The sequence below is a fragment of the Trachemys scripta genome, chromosome 14 (assembly GCF_013100865.1).
Source record: "Trachemys scripta elegans isolate TJP31775 chromosome 14, CAS_Tse_1.0, whole genome shotgun sequence".
Classification (NCBI taxonomy): domain Eukaryota; kingdom Metazoa; phylum Chordata; order Testudines; family Emydidae; genus Trachemys; species Trachemys scripta.
The window spans coordinates 3,969,386-3,980,759 of NC_048311.1; the positions used below are offsets into that span (position 1 = coordinate 3,969,386).

Here is an 11,374-nt window from a genome sequence, read left to right on the forward strand (position 1 = left end):
GTGCATCTCTCCTTCATCTCCCGGTGTATCCCTGGAATTTCCTCTGTTCTCCAGCTCTGGGCAGATTGCCCCAGACTGGGTTAGTTTTCCCCTTATTTGCTCCCGCTTAGCAGGAATCGCTCACTCCCTGTATCCAGCCCTTTCCCTGATGTCTCTGCCCATGTGGCTTTAGAAGGGGCGGGGTTGATTCAGGTACCTCATGTCTTTGCTCTTGCAGTTCTGAGTGTCTCTGGGCTCAGACTCCGTGTCTTCTTTTCCTCTCTCCCAGGGGTTTAATTGGTGCAGAGGATAAACAGCCTCAGAGACAGAATCCGGGGGCCCTGCCTGGGCGTGAGCTCCAGTGGTCACACACAGTTGGAGCAGGGCTGGTCCTGAGAAGCTGGATACATAGACGCTTCCAGAGGGGGAGCAGCCCATCTCCTCCCTGGCAGCATCTCCAGTGTCTGTCCCCTCTTCCTGCTCTGTGCGGAATCTAGTGACTCCAAGGCAGAATTGTGACATTTTCCAGGGCCACAGAGCAGCTGTAGGGCTCTCAGATGTCCTCCATTGCAGGCCTTCACTTCCCATCAGATTCCTGGTTCCTACTCCCAGTTTCCTGGAGGTTTCGCTGATGCTCTGCCTCCTTGCTGCGGTAACTGCATCACTGTAACACTCTAAGAGACAACCCCCCCATACTCTGCTGTCCTGTTCTCTGTCCTAGAGCCCAGCTCCATTGCAAACTGGGCCCATAGTGCTTCAATTCCAGCCATTGTAGGGTTCTCGACCAGACCTGGACAGTGCTACCAGAACTCAACCAGTAAACAAATGGGGCAAATCCTACAGATAGGATCTTGTTCATGACACCAATTGTGTAAGTGGGGGAACGGTTCCGCTATTGTGGGGAACTTTCCTGGCTTCCGCACTACCCCAGTGGAATCGGAGAGCAAAAGGATTCAAGTCCTCGCTCCAACTCCCTTTTCCCAGCCTTGTAAGAGACAAGAGTGTGTAACCCACTAATGGCCCTTTGACTGGAGGTGTTAACAGGCCACTTGACATGGAATGGTCTCTTCTAATATGTGTTAACTACTTACCATAAATCTATTCCACCCTGTTTTTAGTTGAGAGACTCTGACTGACCAGTTACAATTGGGCATTTAAAGTTTCCGCAGTGAGATTGACCGTGGAGAAGTGAGGGTCAGTGCAGCTCTCATTTTGGTGTCCCTACGCTGGAAGGCTGGGGTGAGTTTTGCACACAAATCCAGGAATGTGGCCTTGTGCATCCAGAAGTTCTACAGCCACTCCTCACATCTTAATGCAGATGTGGGATCATGATCTTCCCAGCTGATGCTTGTTTCTCGGGCCCAGAACCGGAGCTCCACCATCTGCGACTGCGCCGTGAATGCCACCAACAAGCTTGAATTGGTTGTCGCTCTGTCCCACAGCAATCTGTTCTGCATGGACTCCTCCCCCACGTCTATTCCTGTGGCTTTGCATATACTGCAGGATCATGCACCCTGAGCATGCAACGCTCATAACAATAGTGCAGAACTGTGCAGGCTCCATGCTTCCGTCAGAGATGGCAGACAGTGAGGAGGGCCACGCTGGTTTGTGGGATATAGGAAAAAAGATGCAAAAATTATGGGATATATATAAAATTGTCACCCCGTGTGACCCATTTGGGCCCCACTGCGCGTTGCCAAAATTTTCCAAAATACAGTGCGGTGGACGGTGGCGAGTTGCATAGTGGGATGCCTACCCATGGTGCACTGCACTCGGAATCAAGGACTCCTGGTGAGTGCGCTTCCCACCAACACAAGGAGCCAAGTAGGCACGTGCACAAGTGACATATTAACTGCAGCAACTATATTCTGGTGTAACTTCAGTTAACATAAGTTTGTAGTGTAGATATGGCTTTAGGTATATGAATTATTTGAGAGAGGTAACAGCAAAACTATGAGGCTAGGCCAACATTCATTCAGGGGATTAGACTCCTGCTTTTGTGGATCTGAGCCTCCTGTACCCCAAAGGGCCAGGAACAAAAAGACATATTAAAAAAACCCCAATATTTATTTCTTTTTAAAATTCCATGACTTGAGGAATATAGCATATAACTCATGAATTTTGAATTCTTCTGGTTGTCAAGCAGTCTTTGGGTTGTCGAGGTGTGTTCATTATGTTGTAAAACTATAACTGGGTTCAAAAAAGAATTAGATACGTTCCTGGAGGATAGGTTCATCAATGACTACTAGCGAAGGTGATCGGGGATGCAACCCCAACCTCTGGATGTCTCTAGTCCAGGGGTTGGCAACCTTTCAAAAGCGGTGTGCCGAGTCTTCATTTATTCACTCTTAATTTAAGGTTTTGCGTGCCAGTTATACATTTTAATGTTTTTAGAAGGTCTCTTTCTATAAGTCTATAATATATTACATACAACAATAGTTTAGTTAAGTAAATCAAGTTTTTAAAATGTTTAAGAAGCTTCATTTAAAATTAAATTAAAATGCAGAGCCCCCCAGACCGGTGGCCAGGACCCGGGCAGTGTGAGTGCCACTGAAAATCAGCTTGTGTGCCGTCTTCGGCACGCATGCCATAGGTTGCCTACCCCTGCTCTAGTCTCTGTTTGCTAGAAGCTGGGAGTGGACGACAGGGGACGGATCACTGGATGATTGCCTATTCTGTTCATTTCCTCTGAAGCACCTGGAACACAGGATACTGGACTAGATGGACCTTTGGTCTGACCCAGTGTGGCCGTTTTTATGTTCAGTAAAAATTATAGTAGATTTTTGCCTTTGATGAGGATTTAATAGCAAATTGCATACTGCCCTTAGTGAATATTTGGGAACCAAGTTCTACCCGGTTCAAGCAGAGACATGCAAAAAGGCAGTAAGGGCTGGATTGAGAGGCAAAACAACAGTTGTGAAAAGCAATCCCCATTGGTGGATCAAATGAAAATGAAGATGTTTTGACACCGGGCCAGGAGATCAGTCAGGCTGGAAGTCACAGGATCCAACAGAATAAACTTGTGCTACAAAAATAAAAATTTAGAATTAAAAATTCCAAATTAAAAGTCACAGTAAAATCCTAGAAAATGCTATACTAGAAACACAGACGTCATTGCTAAAACTACTAGCCACTATTTACTTCTGAATATTTTCAATGATTTGCTATTAAAATATAAATTAAATAGCACAATGACATCCATCTGCACAGTGTTGACAAAGGTAAATGATGAAGAGCCAAGAGTAACGACATTGTAAAAGGTAAACAATTAGAAGGAGCAAAACTATATTTAAAATAAATTACAAGAAAGGGAGCACAATTCAGGGAATGCCAGCAGCAGATAAAACAAATGTGTCAACTGCCAGGAGGCTCTATGCAGCCATATAAAGTGATAAGAGATTCTTTTAAATACTCAAGATGTCTGACACAGTTTTTTGGGGGTGTATGTTAAATTGTTCACGGAATCAAGTCTCCTACAGCATCTCAGCACGTTATATCTGATAGAGACGCTGCCATGTCTAGGCACTGGGATACCTGTGCCTTTAAGAACCCAGCCCTGGGAAGCCTGTGCTGAGACGTATTGTCCTGTGCAAGGGGGAATAAAAAAGTCCCTCTGCCCTACACCCTATTTTTGCAAACATGGCAGGTGGCTCATCCCATTGGGGTAACTGTTACCCATAGATGCTGAAGTGGTTTCAGTGATATACAGGATTTGCAGTTTGGTTCGATGGCTCTCAGCGCCCCCACTGTACAAATCATTCCAGCTCCCCTGCTGTTACCCCCTCTGTCCCTCCCTGTTCCCCAGGGTTTGGCCCTCAGCCACCATCTGGCAGCACCTCACCTGGGCTTAGCCCTGGCTCCCTCCTACCCATCCCCAGCCGCACGCTGCTAGCGTCACTTCGCTCTTCTCCCCCCCTCTCCAGCCGGGAGTGAGAGCAGCAGTCACACTCATCAAGCAGAACAAAATGCCCCGCCAATGCAAACTCCTGTTTGGCTCCTGGCTGTCAGGAAATCAGGAGCAGCTGGGTAGAGTCAGAGCTCCTGAGATACTGGTTCCATCTCCCGATTGGCAAGAACTGCAGCAGCAAATGCAAAACACAAAGGAGACAGCAGCAGTCACTTTGCTTGCCTGGCTTACTCCTCTTCCCCCTCCTCTCACCAGTGAAAGCAACACTGCTTGTTCTTCCTCCCCCCAGCCAGGAACCAGAGCCAAGCTGCTTGAAAGTCACTCACTCTACTCTCCTCCCCCCACCCCTCCCTGGGCTGGCTATTCTTTGCTCAGCCAATAGGAATGCAGAGGTGTATCTGGCAGAGCCAATAGCAAGGCTGGGGGCTTCTGCAGCACTTTTTTCAAATTCATTCTTTTCATTGAAACAAACATGCTCACTGGGAGCGGTCAGGGGAAGGAAGCTCTGTGCTTAGGTCAGAAGACGCCTGCTGCAAATGTCATCATGATCTGCATAGACTGACCCTCACCTTCACATGTTACAAAGGCAGGAGCAAGCCCCTTGTGGCACCAGTAGACACAGGGTTGCTCAGGCAGGGGAGGAGGGGGCTGCTGTCCCACACACATTCGGGGAGTAATTATCCCCACAGTTAGCTCAAGTTTCAGGCTACAAGAGTGGTGCTGAAGAATGACCACCTGGGATCTTTCCCTGCTGTCAAGAAACAAATATGACATGTCACGCCACAAATATTACTTACATTATGCTTAAAACTTTCCCATTTTTTCCAATTCTCCAATCTGGGGAATGGCAGTACCCCAGTGTGGCCATTAATTCTGCCAGTTAGTCCTACTTGTCTGAGAGGTTTTCCTTTGCCTACACTGGGCTTTGGGTCAGGTTACCAGGTAGGGCTATATAGGCTGTTACACACAAATACTGATTCCTCTGGGAATGCCTTGATCTTACCAAATCTCCTCAGGGTTGCATTTTTCTAGGATCTCTTCCGCCTCCCCCGCTTTTGAGGAGCTACTGGTCCTTTTGTGCAGATACAAGCAACTGCTGCCCCTAAGCAGCCATTTTATAGCTGGTCATTCTATTACAGATTTAAAAGTCACTGTCATTGAACAAAAAAACTTCAGAAACAGACTTCAAAGAGAAACAGCAGAACTAAAATTCATTTGCAAATTCAACACCATTAATCTGGGCTTGAATAGGGACTGGGAGTGGCTGGCTCACTACAGAAGCAGCTTTTCCTCTCCTGCAATTGACACCTCCTCATCTATTATTGGGAGTGGACTACATCCACCCTGATTGAATTGGCCCTGTCAACACTGGTTCTCCACTTGCGAAGTAACTCCCTGCTCTCCATGTGCCAGTATATAATGCCTGCATCTGTAACTTTCACTCTATGCACCCGAAGAAGTGAGGTTTTTACTCACGAAAGCTTATGCCCAAATAAATCTGTTAGTCTTTAAGGTGCCACCAGACTCTTTGTTGTTTTTGTAGATACAGACTAACACGGCTACCCCCTGATACTTGACATTTTATAGCTGTGTGTCTGCTGTGCTGTATGTCCTTCTCTTCCAACTGGTAAGTAATCTTAGCTTCTGTTTACTTACTCTTTAATATTTCTGAGGGTGGTAGAGTCTCACAAACTTGAGTCCCACCCGTGAATTTCATTGATATGTTGTTTACTCTCTCAAATCCTTCCAACTTAATCCTTTGTATTTATCATCACTATTTGTATTAACCCTTCAGGGCACATAAACCCAAGCCAATCTGAACAATTAGTAAGATTTGGCTGCCAACATTTGTAAATCCATGCTGCTAACATCCATCATTTAATTTATGTAGTGAGGTGACTTTTTAAAAGATTTTTTTTTAAAGTCTGGTACCTCAGTTACTTTTGAGCCATCATTAGTTTCACCCCCCCTTCCTTTGTTAATTAATGCACATACTTTCTTTCTAATGCTACTTTCACCCTTGACAAACTTTTAAATGTTCATTTTAACCCCTGTAATTTAGCATCAGCTCATTTATGTTAGTGGTGAAAGACCAAGTTACAAAACATAACCTGAAAATGTATTTCATGATGAATTAGAAAGATCTCCAAAAATGTCATGTCCAAGAATAATCTAGAGATCATGCAGCCGCTGTGCTGGCCCTGTATGTGATGGAAACCACTTCAAGCCAGGGGGTGCTGCACCCCCAGTATCCCTCATTCCAGCACTAATAACTTAGCTTTTAAAAAAATATAAGTTATAAAACCATAGACTACTAAAGGTTCCAAAACCTTTTTTAAAAGGCGACATATCTGAGTGAAAATAGTTCTTAGACCAAGATTCCTGTGCAGTGTTTGAAACCTAAACATTGGCGCACTAGGACATTGAAAGTGAAATGAATTAAGTTGTAGAACTGATTTTTTCCATTGTCTACACTTAGATAAATGCAGAAAGTAAAGCACAGCCAGGGTGCAAGAGCCGTGCTGCAGAACAGAGAACTTGTAATCTTTCCCTGCTGTGAAGAAACAAGCCTGAGCTGCCACCACCACAAATATTGTTTAAATTACACTTAAAACTGTTGTAGGAGCAGCAGTGATCTGTATGCTCTGAATGACTATGCTCTGTATAACCTGTATGCTCAAAAGGTCTGTTACACCCCCGCCCCCCTTTTGTCTCCTCCCTCTTTGAATACCCGTGGAGTGGCTTTCCCCCTCCCTCCTGGAATGCTTGTGGGATGAACGGGCTGGTTGAACAGCTGGAAGATCAGAGGAGCTTCCAGGTAGACAAGGTGTCTGGGACTCTAATTAGGCAGCGATCACACACCCAATGCATGGATGCTGCATGGACACTGCCCGAGGTGGAGTGTGCCCAACCAGATGCACCCAAGTCATCTCTAGTCGCAGGCCATAAGGAGCAGGTCCTTAAAAGGGGAAAGGGCCATGTGCTCAGGAGTGCACTCACAAGCTTGTACCTCCTATGAAGCCCCTTCGCCCGGACCGCCTGGCCAGTGGTTCGCAGCGTTGCATTCCATCGTGCCTCGGGAAGACTTACCTTCATCACACCATCCATCACTGTGCTGTGGGACACTTACCTTGACGGATCCTGACATCTCCAGTGCTGTGCCTGTCCTGGGAGTGTGAGTATGCAAGTGTGAGTGTGCCGCCCCCCCCCCACACACTTTTTTTGAGCTTAGCTATCAGTGTAATAAACTTGCTACTTTCTGCCAAACTGTTGTGGGTCATTAGTCCTCAAGTAGCCCCTGGAATGGAATAATGGTTAAAGTCTCCCCCCAAACACACCTGAAATGGCCCCGCTGCCCACATCCCTGATTTTGCCCATGGGCCCCCTCCCTGCCCCGCCCCCCCACAGTCAGTTTCCAGACCCTGCCCATTCCTTCCATCCCTCATGTGCTCCCTTTACCCCTCTGTGAACAGCAGGCAGGAGATTTTAATTCCAAGTGAGGCAAGAGCGAGGCCAGTGGCTTCAGCAGATGCTCAGTCCCTGTGCGCAATACACATATGAGTTCATAAACCATCGCTTTAAGAAGCTGCTTTACCAACTGTACAGTTAATTTTTTCCTCAAAATTATAGCTCAAACGTTTGCATATAAGGGACATAGCTCTCTGGTGTTAGTAATATCTCTAAATATGTAAATCTGCCCCCCCCCCCCCCCCCCCCATGACCCAGTAATCCTTGGAGAAGGTACTGCCAGAACACACGTTTAATCATATCAATAGAATGCAAATGTTTCCCTGGACAATGTTTTTAGTGATTCAAACACACAAGCCACGCAGCACATTCTGTCTGTAGCAGGGTTTGTCAGGACACCCCGGATCCAGACACATGCCACGTTCCCAGCCCGCAGGCAGCAGGTTTCATTAGCCGGGGCCACCAGGGGGCTATGGAGGCTGCACTTGCTACCTCTCGCTCTGCACGGGTTCGGAGCTTCCCAGGTAAGACGCTGCTGCTGCCGCCGCCTCCATTGGCTGGGAGTGGGACCGAGCAGCGGCTGCAGCGGGGTCTGTGCTGGGAAGAGACCTGCATTAACCCCACTCTGTGCCCAGCCCAACTGGGACTGGCTCCTGGGGCAGCCCAGGGCTCTGCCTGCCCCGGCTACCGAGCTGGAGCCTGCAGGGGATGCAGAGACCCAGGGGACCATGCTGGGGCCAGGAGGGGAGGCTGGGCCCCTCTGCACAGCGCTGGGAGATCTCTGGGGAAAAGCTCCAGCCGGGGCATAGGGAGCTGGGTCCCTGCTGTCTGACCCCCTTGGGCAGGTCTCTGGGTCTGTCCCTGGACTGGGCCTGAACCGGACCCACTGCCCAGGGGTTGGGAGGTGAAGCCCTTTGAGAGCTCTCCAGGGAAAGCCCTAGAGAAGGGCAGGGCTGCAGAGGGGTGATGGGTTAGTTGGTTTCCCAGAGAAAAGGGGCACTGCCCCAAACCCAATGAAAGGGGTAAAACAGTGACATGTGCCTGGGAATTAGCCCCCAAATGCGCCCTCTGCTAGGGCAGTGTCACGGGCACACAGATTCCTTTTGCACACTCAGTGGGGGAGAGGAATAGCTGGAAAATAACTGTGGGTGCAGAACTGTGGGTGTAAATTCAAAGGCTGATGCTGGTTCAAGCGGGTAATAAAGTGACCGTTTTCCCAGCCTGGCAGAGTCTAAATCCTCTGTCTGCAGGGAGAGAGCTGGGGGGGATGGGGATGGTGGTATTGGGGTGTGAAATGAACCAAAGCCCCTTCTAAAACCTCCCTCTTCTTGTCCTTCTCACCCTGACAGGCTGAAGAATAACGTCCCTGTTTTGATCCAGATCGTCCCATCCTCCCAGGGGACAGGGCAGGGAAATGGCTGAAGTGGAACAAGCTCAGGTAGGAGATGGTGGGTTTGGTCTGGAGTGAATTCCTGGGGGGACAGGGAAAGCAGAAGGGGAGGAGAAGAGGAAATGAAATCTCTCTGCTGGGTTCTGTGAATGAGGGGCCTGATATCCAGCGACATTCCCAGCGTGGGTGGGGGGGACATTCCCCTGTGTGAGGTCACAAAACCCTGGATGTGCGGATATCAGAGGCCCATTGCCCTTGCACAGCAGCCATGAGCTCTCTGGAAAGTCAGGGGATGGGCTTGAATCTCAAACTGCCTCTCTCAAGGAGTAAGCTGCATGGGAAGCTGCTGCCCCCAGACTGTGGTCTGTATAGGTGGCAGCTGGGGGGTGGCAGGGAGATTCCTCTGTAGGCTGCACTGTGGTGTGTGGGGTGGGGATGTGTAGGAAGGGTAAGAGGGATGCGGAGACAGAGATGGGGGTCATGGGAGTTGCAGATGCCCCAGCCCTGCACTGAGTTGCTTTACCCTTTGCCCTCCATTTGCTCATTACTCTGCCCCCTCCCCTTCCCACCTGACCCCAGAAATCCCCCCCCCCATATTTGCTGAGGTTGAGCTGATGAAATCTGGGGCTCATTAGAAACAGTCCCTGGTCTACCCCCCCCTCTCCCCCCCCCCCCCCACCACATCCCCATTTCCCCTCCTCAATCCTCCCCCCAGGTTACTTCTTCCCCCCACTGGTTCTTTACCCTTCTTCCCCAGAGTAAGCAGGGAGATTTTCCAGCCCTGCCTGTAATGGGGTTGACTCATGGCATGTGGCACCTCCTCCTGGCAGCTCGGGGGATTAGCTTCTCCTCTGTCAGTGTCTCCCATCATCCTGCGGGCCCCTTTCACTGCTGGAACTGCAATCTCCACTTCATGACTCAGGCCTGATCACCCTACGTGTTCCCCCACTTCCAGGGTACCAAAGTCCCTCTTGACAATCCGGGGCTCAGGCAGTCTCCCTGTTCACTGCCTTGCCAGTACCACTTCTTCAGTGGCTGGTAGGGGGACTCGGGCCCCACCTCTACTCTGGGTCCTGGCTCAAAGGCTCTCTCATCAGCAGCCCAAGTCTGGTCTACCCCATACCTCGCTGCTTTCCCCCTGAGCTTTACCACCCTCTCTGGATCTCTCCCTTCTCTGGGTTTGCCAAGCCAAGCTCCCTCCTCCCAGGGAGTGACTGCAGCCTGCCTGCCTGCTGCCCCTGTCTGTAGCCAGCTTCTTGGTTTATATAGGCCCTGCCTGTCTCTGCACAGTGAGCCTCTCTCTAATTAGCTGCCTCTAGCTTAACGCTCCCCTGTTGGTAGCCGAATTAGCTGATTGGGCTCAACTAGCCCAATTCAGCTCTTGCAGGGCCCGTGCAGGGAGCACCCCCCCATCTGGGGTTGCAAACCCTCCTGGTTTCGCCAGGAGTCTCTTGGAATCGGTCTCCTGGAGGCTACTGAAGCCAACCTGGAGATTTTAGGCTGCTAAAAGTCCGGCAGCGCAGCGGGGCTAAGACAGGCTCCCTGCCTTCCCTGGCTCTGCACTGCTCCTGGAAGTGGCCAGCATGTCTCTGCAGCGGGTGGGGAGTGGGGGCAGGGGTCTCCGTGCATTGCCTGCACCCTGAGTGCCGACTTTGCAGCTCCCATTGGCTGGGAACTGCAGCCAGTGGGAGCATGCAGGCAGGGGCAGAGCACAGAGTCCACTGGGCCCCCTCAGGTGCTGCAGGGACTTGCCGGCCACTTCCAGGAGTGGCACAGAGCCAGGGCAGGCAGGTGCCAGCCTTATCCCCACTGCGCCGCCACCTGGGAGCCGCCTGAGGTAAGTGTCTCCCGGCTGGAGCCCTCACCCCCCCCCCATATCCCCACTCCCTGCCCCAGCCCTGAGCCTCCTCCTGCACCCAAACTCCCTCCTAATGCCTGCACCCCCTCCTGTACCCCACCCCTCTGCCTTGCCTGGAGCCCTGTCCTGCACCCAAACTCCTTCATAGAGCCTGCATCTGTCACCCCCTCCCAGGACCGGCTCTAGGCACCAGCAAAGCAAGCACGTGCTCGGGGCAGCACATTTCCAGGGGCGGCATTCCGGCCATCCTTTTTATTCGGGGCAGTTGTGCTCTCGGAGCTGCACCACTTAGATGGGGCGAGGGTGCCGCGCCCCAGCTGCAATGGGAAGGGGAAGCCCCAGCCCCGGGATGCTGAGCTGCCAGGGCCCAGCCGTTACCTGGGGAGGAGAGGGCGAGTCCTGCTGGGGAGCAGGGGCTGCGCCACCTCATCTGCGCACTGGCTGCTGCGCTGCCTTGTGCCACCCCTTATATTGGGGCTTCTCTGCGTGGCCGGGCGGGGAAGGGGGTAAAGCCCCTGCAGGCGCTGGGAGAAGGTGACATCGCTCCCTCCGCTTCCAGCGCCACCTGTGAGCCCCAGCCCCACCTGAGCTTGGGGCAGCAAAAAACCTAGAGCTGGCCCTGCCCCCTCCCACATCCCAATCCTCTGCCCCAGCCCTGAGCCCCCTCTCAGAGCCTGCACCCCACACCCCCTCCCACACTCCAGTCCCCTCCAGCCCTGAGCCTGGTCTAGCACCCAACTCCCCCTCTCCCCCCCCCCCCGAGCTTGCACCC

The 11,374-nt window shown here is 51.1% G+C and overlaps 1 protein-coding gene across 1 annotated transcript in view; it reads left to right on the forward strand.

The window, feature by feature from the left end:
- The first annotated feature begins 8,703 nt into the window (after positions 1–8,703).
- Positions 8,704–11,374, forward strand: part of LOC117887581 (zinc finger protein 34-like) — a 7,668-nt gene continuing 4,997 nt past the window's right edge. The window contains exon 1 of the mRNA XM_034790225.1: positions 8,704–8,792. Coding sequence (XP_034646116.1) covers positions 8,769–8,792 — 24 coding nt within the window. The 5' untranslated portion in view covers positions 8,704–8,768. The remainder of the gene's footprint in view (positions 8,793–11,374) is intronic.